The sequence below is a fragment of the Balearica regulorum genome, chromosome 17 (genome assembly GCF_011004875.1).
Source record: "Balearica regulorum gibbericeps isolate bBalReg1 chromosome 17, bBalReg1.pri, whole genome shotgun sequence".
NCBI lineage: Eukaryota > Metazoa > Chordata > Aves > Gruiformes > Gruidae > Balearica > Balearica regulorum.
Genome location: NC_046200.1, coordinates 3,374,172 through 3,392,604, shown reverse-complemented (window position 1 = coordinate 3,392,604; position 18,433 = coordinate 3,374,172). Strand labels below are relative to the sequence as shown.

The 18,433-nt window shown below is 46.5% G+C and overlaps 1 protein-coding gene across 9 annotated transcripts in view; it reads right to left on the bottom strand.

Annotated features, from left to right (window-relative positions):
• KDM2B (lysine demethylase 2B) overlaps positions 1–18,433 on the bottom strand; it is a 125,956-nt gene that overhangs the window by 12,815 nt on the left and 94,708 nt on the right. For 7 of the 9 annotated variants that reach the window (XM_075770120.1, XM_075770119.1, XM_075770116.1 and 4 more), the window contains 2 exons: positions 4,756–4,980; positions 995–1,138 (listed from right to left, as the gene is read on the bottom strand). In XM_075770120.1, coding sequence (XP_075626235.1) covers positions 995–1,138; positions 4,756–4,980 — 369 coding nt within the window. The remainder of the gene's footprint in view (positions 1–994; positions 1,139–4,755; positions 4,981–18,433) is intronic. The other 2 variants (XM_075770122.1, XM_075770123.1) reach the window with 1 other exon arrangement.

Here is an 18,433-nt window from a genome sequence, read left to right as displayed (position 1 = left end):
AGCCCATCTGTGGCAGGAGCTGTGAGCACCAATTTCGTGAATCAGGGAGACAGCCACAGTTCTGATTTGCCAGCTACCTTTCTGCTCTAATAAATGACATGCACATAGCTTGGTGAAATTCTACGTACAGCGCAAGAAAAATAAAAAGCCAGGAGAGTATCACCCCGGGCCTGCATAAGGAACATACCTCTCCTCCCAGAGATCCCAGAAGGGCCAAAAGCTGCTTTCTGGGGCACAGTGTCAGAATACATTTGCTTTGGCAACTCACTTTAATCATAAACAAATCATCAGCAGGAAATGGTTGATCAGCTGAAACAAACCAGCTCTGGAGAAAGGTGGCTTCTAAATGCTCACACATATGTGCCCCAAATGACACTTTTGTTACCAGCAAAGAATACAGCTGCTCACAGGACTCAAGTCAGCCAAGGGTGAGCACTCCTGCAGCCTGCAACTCACTCAGTTTGTGCTCTAGAGCTGCAGTCTTCCTACTGCAACATTTGGTTGTAACATCTTTAAAGTCAGCTGCCACTGAAAGGCACATCTGTGCCTGGACAGAGATGAACGGTAAACTACTCTTTTGTACTTCGTGGTACACAGGAAGGAGCTACCGATACAGGGATTGTCACCAACTCATCCAAAAGTACAGGCAGATTTCTCTGTCCTCTTGAGCTTCCCATCCCAACTGAAACTCCTCTCTTCCTTAAACAAGAGGCAAAAAAGAAAGAAAACCAAACAAAACCCCAAACCCACATTTCAGAGGCTGTCCAAAGCAAGAGTCACTGCTTACAGGGGATGCTGTTACATCAAAGGAACCCAGCCTGCCAATCAGGGCTGCATGTGCCACCGCTGTCACCCCGCTTCTCACACCCACTTTTTGCTCACTTAAGTTTCCAAAGATGAAAATGTGAAAGTCAATTTCTGTGCACTAGTTTTACATTAAGGTGATAACTAATCCGGTTTTTGTTTCCGACACATATCACATCCTTGTACTCACCTTAAGGCATCCTGGGTGTATGATTTCATTACAAATGGAGCATTCCATTAGCATGAGATTAAACTTGCTCTCCTCCTCTTCCACAGTGTCCTCCTTCCCAGCCTCTCCGCACACCAGACACACAGCAGTATGAGGCAACACCGGCTGTTTACACATATCAGAAAGAAGTCTTGATCAGGACACGGAAGATACACGGAAACAGAAGAACTCAATGTGCTTTTACAGTACCCTCATTTTAAAGAGGAGATAAATAGGGATTAATTGTGCAAACTGCTGAAGGCTCCAGCCCAGCAGAGCAACGAAGACAAGAAAAACTGGTAACAACCAGGGCTGAGTACCCAGACGAAGCATCACAGGACACGTTTCACGGAATGAAAGCGCCCTCACTGTAGGCACACAGATTCACAGGGCATCCCAGGGACAGATGAAAAAGCTTTTTTGGTGGATCCCTTGAATCCACGAGCTGACGCAGACATTGGCACACAGGTCACTTCACTAGCATACAATGGGAGGGAAAAGAAGCAACCTAGAACATCACTATTCACATCCATTAAACTTCACAACCTGAAGCAATTTGGCAGTTCCCCTATTTTACAAGCAGGGCAGACAGATGTTATGGGACCTAATCCAGGTCTCACAGCAAGCCCACAACAGAACCAAGAATAGACCCTTTTCTGACTGTCTATTTTGTAGGGCCCTGTTCCCAAAAAGCACTGCACAGACACTTAAAAAGAGAATTCCTCTCCTGCAAGTGTCACAAGTGAGAAGCACGCTGATTTTTGGCTGTCTTTTGCTGAGGCAGAAAGAGAACTGCAGCATCTCACGTATCTGTCACCTATGTCAAAGCACTGAATGCCAGTCTAATTAAAAAGCCACCTTTGTGCTAATGAGGAACAAACTTCTGGTTTGCAGCAATAAGGTATGAGCCTCATCACAAGAAAGAAAAGGAAGATCCTCATAAAAAGCTGGCTGTAATGTGAAAAGCAATCGATTAGGTTGCAAATCCTTAACTATTACGTAGCCAGAGATGCGGTTTTTCACAGCAAGGATCTCTTGTAGATGGAGACTTGCACACTGAACCAAACCTACACAACAACAGTGCATCCTTCAGCAAGTTTCAGACAGGGAAAAACCTAGCTATAGTAAGCCATTACGGAGTATGGTGTGCTGCCCTACACTCCAACATCTGATACATTAGCTACAGCAACACCTTCCTGCTTTCTCATGCCAGTACTTACCCACGCTCCATTTTAAAAGCACTTGCAAATGCTATTTAATTCCCACCCTTCCTCCAAGCACAAATTAGGAATCCCCAGGATCCCATTCCACCAGCAGGTAAACCAGAGAAAAGCTAAGTCATCCAGAGCCATAAAAGCTCTGTCCACTTGTTTTGTCCTATCTCCCACACAACAAGTATTTATATCCACACACAAGAACAAACATCCCAGGAGCAGTACAATTTTTCCTGCTGGGAGCAAGGGTGTCTAGGGAATCTCCTCTATGCCTGAACTAGCTCTGCCCTGCTGACAGGCTGGAACAGCAGCCATGCTGTCACAACTCCTCCTCCCAGCACAGAGCCCCACGCTCCCTTCAGACCTATTCAATGCAGCATAAAGTGTCCCAGACACTCCTGTTTCCTTTCTTGATCAAACTAGTGATGGAGAGGAGTTTCCTGTTCTCTGAACAGCAGTACAGGCTCTCTTAAGGCTTCTGAGTTTAATGAAAGTCTGTGTCTAGTTAATATTGTCAATGTTATTAACCAGAGGAAAGCACAATCCCAGGACTGGAAGGATCATTACTTCCAGAGCCTTGCTTCGGTGTTTTGTTTTTTGGTTGATTTTTTTTAATTTTTGCTGGAAGCTGTTGGATAGGTACCACAATATATTACTGCTACAATTGTTAGAGAACATAATGAACAAGAGTAAAGACAATAGGATTGCTTATGGAAATGTAAAGCACCCTTAAAAATTACAGCAGTTCAACTTGCTAATTTTCTATGCTTTTGCCGCTCTAAGTCTGTAGCGCTCCCCCTGCTATTTATGCCAATGGGAACCTACAGAGGGCAGAGATGTCTTCTCGAGTGCATGCAAGGGTGGGACAAGGAATCGGAGCACCCTGGGTATCAAGCCCTATGCTCTAACCACAGCTTCTGGAAATAAAACTGCAGATACCAAAAAGAAAAATACTTCTTCATTAGAAGACAGGGGATTAGAACATGACTACACTCAGCCAAAAGAGAACCCAGTTCATCTCCAAAAGGCTCAGTCTGTGTTATCAAGAGTGAAACAGCTTAGTATGAAAGTTTCCTTCATCAGTCAGGACCAGAAAGCGCACTGCAGCCCTAATTTAATCCCTCCACTAAAAAGGCAGCATGATTTCACTATTTCTTCCCCCTGGAGAATAATAAATTCTTCATCCATGCTGTTCAATTCATGCCACACTCCAGGAAATCAAGTGTTCAAAGAAAAGACACTTGAGCTGCAAAAGCACTCTGCGGAAAGGTAGATATTCTATGTACTTTACTGAAAGATCCAGCAGAGCTGAATCCAATCCTCTATGTCAAGAACAGTGCATGGCTTAGAACAGAACATGGAGCGAGCTACCAGGAGCAACTACTGGAAACCTTAAGTGCTTATCAGTTTTTTATCAGTGTCAGACCAAGACATTTAATGCCTCCACTTCAGTTTCCTCATCAGAATCAAAGAAAAGAAAAAAAACCCAAACCAAACCTAAGCGAAAGGAACTGTTACAAGAGTGAAGAGAGAAATCGGTATAGATGGGGTGGTATTTCAGTTATGAATAAACAACATTCCTTTCCTTAAAAAAATAAAAAACAAAACAGAAAACCAAACCCTTAACAACAACATAAACAAGACCTTCCAAAGAATTAAGATAAACACTAAAGCTAATTTTTACCCTTCAATGGGGGTGCTGTGGACATGAGATCTGAGGAGAAGCTCAGTGACAGGCAGTATGAAAGCAACAGGTTCAAAAGGTGCTTGGACAACTTAATGGAAGATTAATCTGTCAATATTTGTTAAATACAAAGCTATCACTTATGACTGAAGAAGCTTCTAAGCAATGTATCAGAGCAGCCCAGGAAACTGTCCCTGACTGCCTGCTTGCCCTGTTCCGACACTCATCCCTTGACAGCTGTTTCCAGTCCCTGAGGAAGAGAAGACCTTGGGTTGATGGCTCTTTGGCTCAATTGGATCAAATCCCTCCTATATGCCTAGGTGATAGCAAACAAATTGAAATTCAGATCTCAAGTAGCCTAGAGACACCAAAATCTTGGAGAACGACAAAAATTTCTCCGTATCTTAAGCTGGTTAAGTAAAGATGGTAAAGCTGGCTGGCAAGGCAGCTTTTCTCAGGATGATTCAGAGATCCAAACCAAACAGGCCTCTTCTCCCTTTAAATCGGACCTTCCTACTCTTCCCCTTCTCCCCCAAAACCCAGAATTTCAGTGTGATTTGAGTGCCAATTTCCAGCGTACTGATAATCTCCACATTTACCTTCTAGATTACTGAGAAAGCAAGCTGTGCTACAAAGTTTTAGGAGCATTATGGTTTAAGATTTGGGGTGTGTGTGAAAAGCAATGGGAAGAAGAGATCTGAACCAGAGGGCAGGGATTACACTGTTTTGCCCAATGCACTTCAGAGACTACTCGGAGCAGAGTTCTCAGTTCCACACTGTGTCACCGGAAAACACAGATATAGGAAAAAATCCTCCAAATGAGCTGTAGTAACATGTATACTTACCGCAATACACTGCCTCATGATGCAGGACTGTTTCATCCTGCCAGGTCCCCCAAATTTCTTCATGTCTTTGCAGAAGTGACACTCGCCGCACTCTGTCCGCAGACACGCTTCGCACTTGCGGCATCGCGTCCTCCTCCGACGTGCTCCAGCGGTTGTCCGATTAGCTGCGAGCTTCACCGCAGAAGCGGTGCCCAGTTTCCCTTTGGGCCGTCCGACTGCCCTGTTCTGAAAGAGCCAGACACACAAGGTTAATCGCATGTTCCACTTATCTCAACTACCCAGCTTCCTTGGACAGGAGCTGTATACATCTTAGATGTGTAACTGCCAGACGTATCAGAATTATGTGCAGATGGGCAATACTCAGCAGATGCACACGATCACTCTTCTAGCTAAAGGAGTTCCATTACCTCTTCAAGAAAAGCAGCATTGTAAAAAGACAAAGAAACCAAGGCATGAGAGATCCCAAACCTGTAACAAGGCCACTTCAATAGGAGGGCAGGGAGAATCAATTTATGCACAACTCGATGCAGGGTAAGTCCCAAATGATGTGCTTGGCTTAGGTCAAGAGATGATCTGCACCACTGCTGAGCTCTGGGCTAGAGAGCTCTTAGGATTGTGCTGGGTGTAAGGCAGAAGGTCTACTTTGCTGGAAGTGGAAGAATCAAAGGAGGCAGCAAAAGTAATTTTGAGGTTGGGTACAGCAGAGAAACACTCAGCAACAATGGCTCAAGCCACAGCAATCTCGCTAAAAAAACAGGAGAGTATTAAGTACTGCCAAGTGATAAAGTAGGAAATAAACCACAAATACTACAAAACCTTTCCAAAGTAGCTCCCCTCACATCCTATGCTAGCAAGAGCTCAAAAGTAGATGCTGTGCAAAGGCTAAAAAGGGCATCCTAGGTCTAGATTTCAATGATCTTTGAGACAGAAGCTAAAGGAGCATGAAAAGATTTTAAATGATTAGGTTAACTGCAACATATTCACTCTGGATATCTAAATTTCATGTTCTCATCAGAAACTCCCTGTTATACACATGAACTTACAGCTCAAGCCAAACATCGCTAAATACCATGTAATTGTATGGGGCTAATTACGCAAGAATTGGCTTAGCTCATTCTCACCACTGACAGCTTTCTCCATAAAGCTGATGGTAATAGGACGGCAAAGCTCATCTGATTTAGCATTCATACGATCCTTCCACTTTCTGTACATCTCAGTATATGACCAACAGACCAGCCAGTTTCACTTTCTGTTCCTGCTGAATTCTGGGCAATCACCAAAGCAGGGGGAGGTTGGCTAGAGAGCACCATCCAGAATTTCCACTGCAGTTTTCAAAAGAAACGGTATGGAAACAGTCTACTTGGTACTCCAAAATCTTCCTTAAGTGTCCTACTATACAGCCATGAAGAAAAGCCACATTGCCCAGTATTTGATCTGCCTCTCAGTTGACTTAAAGTCACTGGAGCTTTCCTAAGATGCAGAAGAGTGCTGTTATTTTAACAGTCTCCATCCCAGGAACTTCAGTACTGGGAGAGCAGAGAAGCTAGGAGCTAGACCTCTTCGCTTTCTCTCCCACAGACCTATCATAACGGAGGTGGGAGAAAACATTCCTTAGTCGATGAGGTTACACAGATTTCAGCAAGTTTTTAATTATGCTCCTCCAGAACAGGTTTTGTTCCGCTTGCAGGTTGAATCGCACCGTGCTGTGTGAACAGAGACAAGTGTGGCTTCCTTCCCATCGGCAACCAGACCAGACGCCTGGATTTCAGATCAATTTCAGACACTTAAAGAATAAATATTTACCTTTTAGACCAACTTTTCAGCCTCTCAAGGATAAAGTCAGGACTGGCTTAGAGGCAACCTAGATAAGAGATAATTTCCTTCCACAGCATGAATCACTCCTCCGTTCTCTCTATCAGTCTCCTTCCACTAGCAAGGGATGCGAGCGACACAAACCAAAGGCTAGACATCAGTGGGAACAAGTTAAACCAAAATACGTGCAACGACCTCGGCAGTTCCCTGCTGCCAACAGTGCATGGAAGATTCTATGCGAGCATCTGACTCCTTCCCACTAGGTTTGAATGTGATTAAGTTTAAGAAGACAAACAACAGTTACACCACCATCAGAATGGTCTTTTTAAAATGCAATCTCTTTCAGCTGGAAAAGTACCGAGTTTGATTTTTCCTTGAAAGACAACTCCTGATTCTGCCACAGTAATATGAGCCAAGTCCTAATTCCAAGGACAGCATCTTACGTGCCAGGACATTGCAAAGATGCAAGCAGTAAAAAGACATCGTTTGAATCCAGAATTTGGGAATCCTTAAAAAAAAAAAAGTCAGGAAAGTGAAGGTTCAAGAACAAGTCTGAAACTAGACCACACCACTCTGATTTCCTTACAGACCACCACCACCACACAGCACAGGTGTGGTGCAGACCTCTGATCTCACCGTATGTAGTATTTCCTACCTACCCAGACCTCTTCACTGCTTGTCAGGAAAATCAAGCAGTTGTACTAGGTGGGTTTGGACTAATTTACCAACTGACCAATCCTCAATCCAAGCCACATTTTCACTCGAGGATGTCCCAGCCAGCAAGGCTAAAAGAGGCCTTGCAGGAATTCCCACTAGTATCTAGTTTCAAGACACTCCGAAGTGGTCGCTTTAAAAACCTCCACAAAAGAAAACCTGGCCTGTGGGTTGCTCTCCCAGAAAGGGGCTGGGATTCAAGGGGGTAGAAGGAGCCTCCAACATGATTTGGGGTTTATTTGCACATGGCAGATGGCCAGATAAATTCCAGGTTGATGTTAGTGAAAAGATGCTGCAGGATTTCCAGCTCGGACTGCAGCTTTACAATGTACCAGCTCTGGTAACAAAACTAGGTAAAGATTTCCTTCTCAAATCCTGTTCCCATCTCTGTACTGCAATTTGCCATCCTCCTAGCACAACTCTGTGGAGCTGTCTTGCAAATAATGCCTAAGTGGCAGTGCACGGCAGGATTTCTTAACCTGGGTTCACCACGGTGGCCAGCAAACAGCAGCTCCATGGCCTCAAGCTCAGGACTGGGTGACACACTATTATGTAGCAGATCCTATCATCTCTTTTCCCCAGGAGACAAGCTGAGACCCCCAGCACAGCCTGTGCCTGCTGACTCTGTGTACCCAGCAGCCACCTCTGAAAACTGTTCAAGAAAAGAAAGATTATACCAAACCTGAAAAGATTTCTTTTCTTAAATCTTACAACAAAGACCAGGGAGTTGAGACAACCTGCCTGAAATACTGTCACAAGCGATCCCCTATGTTCTCCAGCACCTCCACAGAAACTGTGCCCATGCTCCTCTGGCCACAGCAAGAGTCTTCAGAAGAGGGGTAGGAGGATGCTGAAGTGATGACAACCACTCTCCCAAGCTCCTCGTGAAGGCTGTGGAAGCAGCTGCTGAAACGTATTAGGATTAATATACTAAATACATTCTATTACATTAAAACCTAGAAAGCTGGTGGACTCGCACTGCCCTCTAAACCAAAACATGTTAACAGGACATCCTGCTAGGGTTTTTTTTTTTCTTTTATGGAGTTCCCCCCCTCCCCCATTACTGCTATGCAACACACAAAGGTAACCTACTCCTGCCCCTGCAGCAGACACAGCAGGGCCACTACAGCACCTGGGTACAGGGAGTACGCTTAGGCCATCAAGTGTAATACACTGTGAACTACAAAGCCACTTACAAATGATGAATTTGGGATCACCCTCCCACACCACAGTGGTTAAAGGAGCCTCAGACAGGAAAGAGGACAAATTTGCAAACTGATTTTCAGAAGTGCTGAGCTCCTACAATCCCCACCAAATTCAACAGCACTCCAGGTGGACAACAGTTAGAGGACTGTGTAGGGCAGTCATCAGCAATTCAAGTCTCTCAACAGGGCTGTGTAGAGCTGGGAATAAGCCCAGGTATGACACTTCCAACTCCAAACAAACCCCTAGGAAACGCTACCCGGAAGAGTCATTACTTGGAACATTAGTTTATCTTGGCTATGGACAAACATTTGGCTGCTGGGAAGTTTTCACGGCCTGCTTACAGGTACCTTAACATGCTTTCACCGTATGTCATTTCCCTGCTCAGCAGTCACCAAGAAGCCACCCACCATCACCACGGTCAGAAGCAGCAGAGGCACTAAGGGCCTCTGTCCTGAGCACAGCTTTTATTACAACAGAAACACAACTTTGATGTTTACAGCAACAGATTTCTAACCTTTGCAGTTGCAAAGAGTAACTCAAAAGACCTCAGGTAAACAAAAATACCACCAGCATCCAACACTTGAAGAGCTATCAGCTGTTAAATGCATCATTGAGTAGGTGCTGATGTTCCCCAACTGCTATCCCAACACCAAGAGGGCTCTGTTGGGAGCTGTCACCAGGCAACTTCCCATACAAACTCCTCTGCTCTGGAGAAGAAGATAGCTGACCCTGTGACAGAGTCCAGGAGGAAGGAGGTCCTGGTCCAAAAAGCAAAGCTGACAAATCCTGCAGACTAGAAACAAGCTCTTCTGCAAGTGGCCTTTACCTGGGCACGGGTCTTACTCCACCACTCAGCTTCAGTGACCTGCTTAAACTGCTGCCAGCGGCACTGTACCATCATTTCAGACTCAACATCTCCAAAAAAAATCCAGGAACATGCACAGTGCCCTTCTGAAGGGCTTATCACGTGGCCAGTTCAGTGAGACCCTGAAGCACTTCACTTCCTAACCAAGTACAATCTGGACAGCTTATGTATCCACCACATAAATCTCTCCAAGACATCTTACATGCACAGTGTTCATTGCTTTGAGGTGCTGTGCCACATAAATATATCCCTTCCATTTGCAAGACAGGGGTGATTTCCTTCTGTAACACATGGACAGATTCCGATTATTCTGATTTGCTGTAGTTTGACCAAGTCCACACAACCGTATCAGCACCGAAAGAAAGATGGAGGACCCAGGACTTCCCAGGTGCCAGTCCTGCGCTTAGACCTTTATATGGCACTGCATCCCAATAGAACTGTTTTAACATAATTATAATAGACAAATTTAATTACCAGTTGTTTCTTTATAACATCTGATAAACAAACACTAGGGGGAAAAAAGCCACATACATTAACCCACAATTCATAACTGCTGTCAGCTAAAACACCACCCTAAGCACACTGGGTCACGGGCTGACACTGGGCACCAGAGAAGCCCACAGGGTGCCATAGCAAAGGCTTCTGCTCAATTATTTCCTTGCCTCTTCCCATGGCATCAGAGGTGGGCAGACACAGAAGTGCATTTTTCAATTCAAACAGGGTAGAAGTTCTGGAGGACAAGGCTCCCTGCTTGCTGCCCAGGGCTGGCGAGCAGCACTGTCCTCTACCGCTCCAGTGATGTGTCCCTCTCCTAGCCTTCTAGGCACGTAGTTTTGGCCTTCCTGCTAAGAAAATCAGTCAAATTGACAATAACCAGCAGTGGTGTAGACCAGCAACACACATACCAATGCACTGGACTGAGATCCACCAAAGACATTTTACCAGAGGTCTCCAAAACAGACCCTGTCATTAACTCTACAGTAACCCTGAAATACGAGGACTGGCATTAAACTGCCTGGCAGACTGACAGCCTGTTACACACACGCTGTCTTGCACTAAATAATCCCAACCAAGTCAACAGTTGTTCAGCATTAAACCCTCACATCTCTTCAGCAATTAACAGAAGCCCTTGTCAAAGGAAGAACTTGAAGGACAGAATAAAGGAAGGATGGGATGATGTGACTGCAGGAATTCAGTGATGACGAGGAAAAAGCTAGTTTAAGGCAACAAAAATCAGACTGATGCCAGTAACATCCTTAAAAACTGTATTAACTGAAGAGCGCAAGCCAACACCACAGATCTAACATGTCTGACTAAAGCACATCTGCCCAAAAGTCAATGCGTGCGAACTCCAGGAGCGTTGTTGTCCTCTAGCAGCGATGGTTTACAAAAGTCACATCACCTCCCATTGGCATACACTCCTGTCAGGGTGGAGGTGTCCTGCAAGACAAGTCCAAGGTCCCCCGTTGAGCAAGCAGCAGCAGAGGGAAAGGGAAGGCAGTGGAACTTTTTCAAGCTCAGCCATCCCCAAGCAGGATTAATCCTCTCCAGATGTTCAGGGCCATCATCTCCTCCAATTCATACCTACAAACTTTCTCATCGTCTCCTGCGAAAAGCAATGTAGCTCCCAGTAACCACTGCCAGGTGACCACACAGAGCTCCACTACTGAATAAACAGATCAATTTCCCACAAGTAAATAAAAAAGTTTATACCTCACAGGTTCAGCTGGGCATTAGTGACACTCCAGCAGCTTTCCTGCCAACATAGCTATGATGTTTAGGCTGTGATAAACTGGCACGTCGGTGCCAATGCAAGTGACCCCGTTTATTTTCCTCTGGTGGTGAGGATGTAGAAGTTAGGCCTGGAGGGTGGAATAAGATATATTGGCAAAAATATGCTTCTGTAGATAAGTTGCATGCAAAGCAGGAGCTCTTAAAAAGAAAGACACCAGTAAGTTATACAGACTTGGGGCACTTTATGCAAATACAGCTTTTTTTTCTTATTGCTACTGCAGGACAAATCCCCCTACCCAAATCCAGGAGGATTTTTCTCAGTCTGTTTACACACACACTGCAGGTAAGTGTCACAGTCAGAAATCAAATTTCTTCCTACTGTGAACGACCCAGCGAGGCAGGTGGGCTGCAGCAGGGTGCCGCCGTCCCCACGGCCAGGCAGGACACATGCCCCGGCACCCACACGCTTCCAAGTCCCCAGTGCTGACTGCAACTACTAGAAGTGCAGTAAATCCTGTCCGCTCTTGTGCTGGGAAACCTGACGGTCTTTTTGCCTTCTTAGTTTAGACATAGACTAGGGAAAGAGAAATCAAAGTTGGAAGAAAGTTTGAGTGATGCAACCTGCAGCTCCTAGCCAAGCGCTGAAGTTGTGCTGTTCAGCTACACCTGAGGAGCTGAAGCCTTTCACCTGTTACATACCAGGGACCATCACAATAGAAAAGCTACGTGATACCAATCTGACACATCCCGTGCAGAAAAATACAGTAACTATGTGTGTTAAAGCAGGCTTGTATGAATATACAGTTGGATCCAACACAAGGGTTTTTACCACTGGAACAGTTTTGAATGAAAAGAAAAAACACTCCACAGGTCTTTGCTACATAGGTCACAGTGTTGTAATTTAGGATCTGACCGAGCCTTTTAAGAAATCCCACAAGGGCCTCCACTTTCTTGCATTAATTTTTGTTCTAAACTATCAAGATACAAAAACACTATCGAACCTCAGGTTTTAGAAGAGCTGAAGAATCCCAGAACATAACCAGCTCTCCAAACTCATCCAGCAAGACCTAGCACCTCCAGCAGCAACTTCACAGCTGGTACAACGCAGCTGAGACCAATCTGCTCTCCTAACGATTAGCTCTTTTAAAAAAAAGCATACAGTAATCACACCAAAACCAAGAAGCAACTGGAAGAGGCCTGCTGTGGGACAAAGTTTAAGAAAAGGAAGGGGGCTGGGACATTTTAATAACCAGGTCTGGGAGTCGAGCAGCAGCACAGGCCTGCACATTCACACAATCCGCAGAATTAAGTAAAGGCTTAATAAAGTTACTCATCCAAGACCCGGCTTAGGTTCTTGGACTGACACCACGCCAGGCTGGCGCAGCACATTAACATCTCTCTCAAGATTTCCGCACCAGAACTACCAGCCCCGGGGAGCACCCAAGGCACACCACCACCACCACTCCAAACTCTTTCTTGGTGCAATTCTGAAGCAAAACACAGTAAAGTTCTTAGAAACGAGATGGGGTTTGGAGGATAGACTCAAGACCTGGCCTACATACAAACTTGTCTCTAAAAGCAAATTATTAGGCTATTTAAAAGAGCAAAACACCTTTAGTTATGAACAAAACTATCAAGTTTATGTTTAAATTGCACACACATGTTTAATTCTATTCCTGGTACATTTTTAATTGCTTAGGCAGTTCTTAGAGAGTAAAATATGCCATCTAGAACACATGTTCTGGATTATTTTTCACAGATTACTTCATAAATTTAAAAAGTTTATTCTCCTTCCCCAAAGGAGAAAAAAACCCCACCAAACAAACCAACAAACCTTCAGAGAATAAACCCTGGAAGTATTAATAAAAGTTCTCTTTTCATTTCAGCACACATCCTTCTCTTTATTCTACATCCCCCGTCCCTGGGAACGCAAAGCTTTTGGCTACAAATCAAACTAAGACCAGGTAGCCATGCTCAGCATCAGACTCTCTCCTGAAGTCCTGCAGCCCTCTCAGCTATTTGAGGAATCTTACTAAAAAAAAAAAAATAAAATAAATATATATATATATATATAATTCTGGAAACGACAGGGAAACCCCCCGAGAGGAACAATCACACACTCCAAGCGCGTTCGCCTCAGAAGCGGCGCGGGGCCCTCGGAGGTGCCGAACTCCTGGTGCCCCCGGGCGCCCACAGCGGGCGAGGCCGTGCGCCCCGGGCCGGCCCCGGCGGGAGGCTCCCGCGCCCCGCTCCGCGGGCAGCGCCGGGGGCCGCGGACACGCCCGCAAGCCGCGGCGCCGCCGGGCGCAGCCCCACGGCGGGCGGCGCTGCCCCGGGCCGGGCCGGGGCCGCTCCCGACCCCACATTGTTCCCCGTCCCCGCTGCCGGCGCGGCTCGGCTCGGCGCGGCGCTGCCCGGCCCGGCCTCCTCCCCTCCCTTCCTGCTGCAAACTTCGCCGCCCGCCCCGGACCTGCTCCGGCCCCAGCTCGGGCCCCGGCCCCGGCTCGGGCTCCGGCTCCGACTCGTAGTCCTCCTCGTCGGCGCTCGCAGACATGGCCATGGCTCATGGTGGGCCCAGGCGGAGCCGAGCTGACATGGCTGGAGCGGCGCTGCTGGCGGAGCCCCGCTCCCCGCACACACACACACACATGCAGGAGGAGGAGGAGGAAGGGGGGCCGTGCATATTCATGCCAGGCAGCCAGGAAGGGGCTGGCCCTGCCGGCACGGCCAATCGCGGCCCGCTTGCACAAAGCCGGCCTGCGGGGACAGCGCGGCCGCTCGGCCGGGGCAGCGCCGGCCGCCCCGCCGCAGCCGAGCCCGGCCGGGGCCGGGGGGGGGGGATTTGGGGGAGGGGGCGGAGGGCTTTAACGCCCTGCTGGCAATTTGCCCCCTGCTGGTAATTAGCCCCGCGAGCTGCCGAGGGGGCCGGCGGGGGCGGGCCGATGCTCGGCCTGCCTGGGTGTGCCGAGCGGGGCGGGAGGGGAGGGGATGCGCGGCGCTGGGATGCGCGGCCGCCCGCAGGGTGCACGGCGCTGCACGGGCTGCTGGAGACAAAGGAGAGGCGCACAGACAGACAGACACACACCCCTCTACCTCGCCTCCCGCTGCCAGGATCGGGACGGGAGGAGGAAACCTCTATCCCTCGGGAGGAGGAAGGCACCGAGCAAACTTCGGGATTTCAAGCCATGCCCCTGCTGCGGCAGAACCGGCGCTGGGATAAGGTGGGATACACAAGGCGACCCGGCTTGCAGAGCTGCTCGCATCTGGCCCCACGCTGCTCCCCGTGCAGACACCCCCTTTTCTGCTTGCTCCTGAGGAGGAACCATTTCCAGCCCTACTCTGAACGTGCTGACCCACTACTGGGGTTTTACAATAAAATATCCTCCCTGCAGTATGAAACGTTACACCTCGGTCAATCGGGGACCTCTTCTGGATCCAAAGGTCACAGTAGGGCCAGCACCTGAACACGGACGCTGCCTTCGCCCTCAAGAGCTTGCAGCTGAGGGTCAAGACACACAGGCCTGGATATGAGCGCTGAGAATTAAATTTCCCATTGGACTTATGGGCCTGCTTTCAGGGGAAATCCTGATTCCATTCAAGTTGTTAGGATTTTGCCTCCGGCTCCTACGCCCACAACAGAGAATTAAACATGAAATTAAATATTTGCATGTGCTGAGCAACCAAGAAGCCATAAAGAAGCACATCTAATGGTCCTTGCATCAGGATTTTTGCCAAACTAGTTTCAGCTCCGTTCCCTGGTCTGAATTACCACATGGCCCCGCAAACACTTGGGGTAGCGCAGGAGAAGAGGCCGCAAGAGGCAGGAGCTGGCACCGGAGCAAGCGGCAATGCTACCTTATGCCCATTCACAGCCCTTGTGACACCATCATCAACACAAAGCCCAGTCGCTCAAGTTTAAGTAACAAAATACAGTCAAACTATAAACACATATTTACAGGCAACTGTTGATAAAGCCAAGTGAATCATGTAATTATGCCCCTTCCTTATTTTGAATACCTTAAATATCCATTTCTTGTTTGTACTTCTGTCCTCTCGCCAACTCAAACTCAAATTATGGGTACGTGATGGTATTCTCCCCATCTTGCTCATTCGCAATGCCAGGAGCGAGGCATTTACTTGCAAAACATGATGGGGCTCTCCAGAATACGATCGGTTATGTTCAGCCTGTCTCCTCAGGTTTCTCGCTTTCCCCATTGTGTTTGTACACAACCGAGAGCAGGAACAGATGAAAGCTGAGGCACGAAAGGCATGTGCCTAAGGCCTTGGCTTTCAGAATCACAAGGTAATATCAGAATCCAGTGTTTTCTGGAGCAGAGAGGAAGGGGGGGGGATGCATTTCTCACTACAGGCCTACAAAGGAGAGCTTTAAACTGCGAAGCAAGGATAACCAACACGATTACAGCAGCATTTGTGGTTCGATTATACAGTTGGCCTCTAGCAGAGGCAGGAGAACAGATGACATCCGGAAGGAAGACGCCTGGTCCCGCACCTGCCCGTGGGCAGACCAAGTCTCCACTAGCCTGCGCTGATTCCGCGCGAGGCTCCGCGTAACCTGGCTCGTGCTCGTTCACCCCCCCCTCCAGCCTTTTGGCTCTGTAATCCAGCCAGGAGAAAAAAATAACTTGTGACGTCCCCCAAGGACAATCCACCAGTCACACCATGGCAAAATGTCATTCACAGCAAATTAAATCATGACATAGATCATACTCCTCTCATCTGCGACGCATACTAGCACTCTCGCTATTTGTATTAGCCTATCTGGGCTGCAGCAGGTCACCGAGCGTAACCCACATCAAACCTCGCTCCTCGGCCAGCCCTGCCACGGGAGAGTGTGTTCCACTCTGCTGCTTACAACAGCAACACGACTGACAAATGAGCTCTAATTACCAGGCCTGCGTTAGGAGTGGAGACACACATGCCAAGAAGATCTCAGAATGATTTCCAAATGCTAGGTAAACTTTGCCGAGCTGGTGTTTAAAAAAAATTGGATAGGATATGATATAAAATAGCAAACTGGGAATCAGTGGGGGGAGAACAACACAATAAAATAAACTTTTCTGATTATAATTGCTCTCCAAAACTCTCATCTTGTACAAGAGCAGCTAACCATTCAAAGAAATATTTAATACACAGAAAGAACTATTAAGAGAGTATTTTTCCAGCTCAATTCTTTCAGCTTGTCTACACTAGAGAACACTAAATTACGACAAATAGCGAGCAACCCTTGTGTGAACAGCGTACATTTGACTAGCCTGGTGCAGTTTACATCAAGCTTAGAAAACAAAATAAGCAGCAGTGACCCTAGTCATGCCTGTATGGGCTTAACTGTGTCCATACTTCAGCTTTGCGTGATATAATTCAGTAATAAATAACATCCTTAATTAAGCTGCTGAATGAGCCTTAGTGAAAACTGCATGAAAACAGACAGTACTTTCTATTCTGAACTGTTGCTTTGATTGCACCTCACCTGAAGTCATATATAAGTCTCATCAATATCATAATCTTCTCCACAGAAACCAATTATGTTGTCACAAACTGAGACAATAACCTCAAGCGAAGAATAAACAGCAGGAGCAGATGAGTGCCAAAGAACCAGATTTTATTCTCATGCAAATATCCTTAAGTAGTAAAACCAAGATGGGGGAGGAAGACTACAACCCCTGCACTGTACTCGCTTGGTCCTGAGGATCTCTAGTACCATGAGATTGCAGCTGCTGCTACCAGTGCTAAACAGGATCTGTCTTTTCATATTAGACACTAGAGTTTATGATTCTATGATTCTCAAGATGAGGTGAAGTACAGTTTTCAATGTGGTACAAACGTACCTTTGATTTAACCTTCCTTTGAAACTTTTATGAATTTTATAGAATATTATATTTAGCTAGTATTAGAGAAAAAAAATATTTACGTGGAAACAATTGGGAAAAAACCAACCTCAAACTGGTTTATATGCAAGTCCCTGAAACAAGATCTTGTGATCTGAGCTGCTGCTGCTTTCTGGAGTCCAGCACACATTTTTGAAAAGGAAATCCACTGAGATGTTTATGAATCATGATTCTTGACCTGTATCAGCATAAGAGAGTTACCCAATAGCTGTCTAAGGTTCATTGTTTTGGTGTAAGGGTCCATTCATGTGAAATATGATCTCAGCTGTTGGGCCTGGGCAAATTTCATGACACTTTTCTCAAGAGTTCTAGCCAATATTTCAGTCATATTCTTACCACTAGCAGGGACATTCTGACAATCCAAATATCCACCTAGTATCATGATCTTACTTCTTCTTACTATCTATTTTACCAGAACTGTGACATAAGACCAGTCATCTGATACACTGAATATCCATCCCAATCTCTTAATAAACAGTCTGATTGATCAACCTTAGATCAAATAAAGTAACTCAAGACAAAATAATATATTGATCGCTCCTTCCATGTAATGCCCACTGCATGTATTTTCGCTAACCAGTATCCAACACGGGAAAAGAAAGGCAGCAAGGGTCGCATGATTATCTCTTGAAGGCTGACAACCACGGACTATTGCAGTGCAGTATAGAGGGGCAGCACATGAAACAGCAAAACCAGAACGTGCTGGTCGTAACTCACTCGCTCCATCTCTCTCATGAGCCTTAAAAACAAAACAACCCCCCCAAAACCCCCAAATGCCCTGTCATCTTAAAAATATAATAAATAAGACTGCAGAGTAGTGAAACATCGAGTTCATGTACCACACAAGACATGAGTGCTGCATCTTGGGAACCTGCTGATAAATAACTGAGGTCTTCTACCTTCACAGCATCAGATTTGTGGCAACAAAGAGGTACCAACAAACTCGAACAGCTCATGAGATCTGGATCTACAAATTTACTCTCTACAGGAAGAGCGGTGGCACGATTGGGACTATCCACTGGGAAATGAGGGAAATCCTGCCATGCTTCCTTCTTCCACAGATTCTTACGCCACAGAGTGTTCCCACAGCACAGTTTGTGCCTCCGAGAGCCGTGTTCTGTCAGTAAATGCAAGAACTAGCGCAATAGGCTCCTAAGAAGCTAAGAAGTGACTGCGACGCTGGGGAGGAACATGCAAATAGATGTGGCTTCTAGCTGAAAAAGTGGATTAACCAGAATATGTAACCTGCTTTCCTGTAAGTGGCTCAGTGCACAGAATGTGCTCACTGAGAGAGTCCGTTGTGCCCAACAGCTGGGCAGCTGCTTTAAAATCCAGAGACCAAACCCAAACATTTAGAGGCAAACAAATGGTGCACTGAAATGTAAGCACAGTTTTCCTTATGAGAGCTCAGGTGCTGTGCTGTCACCTACAAACCTGACTT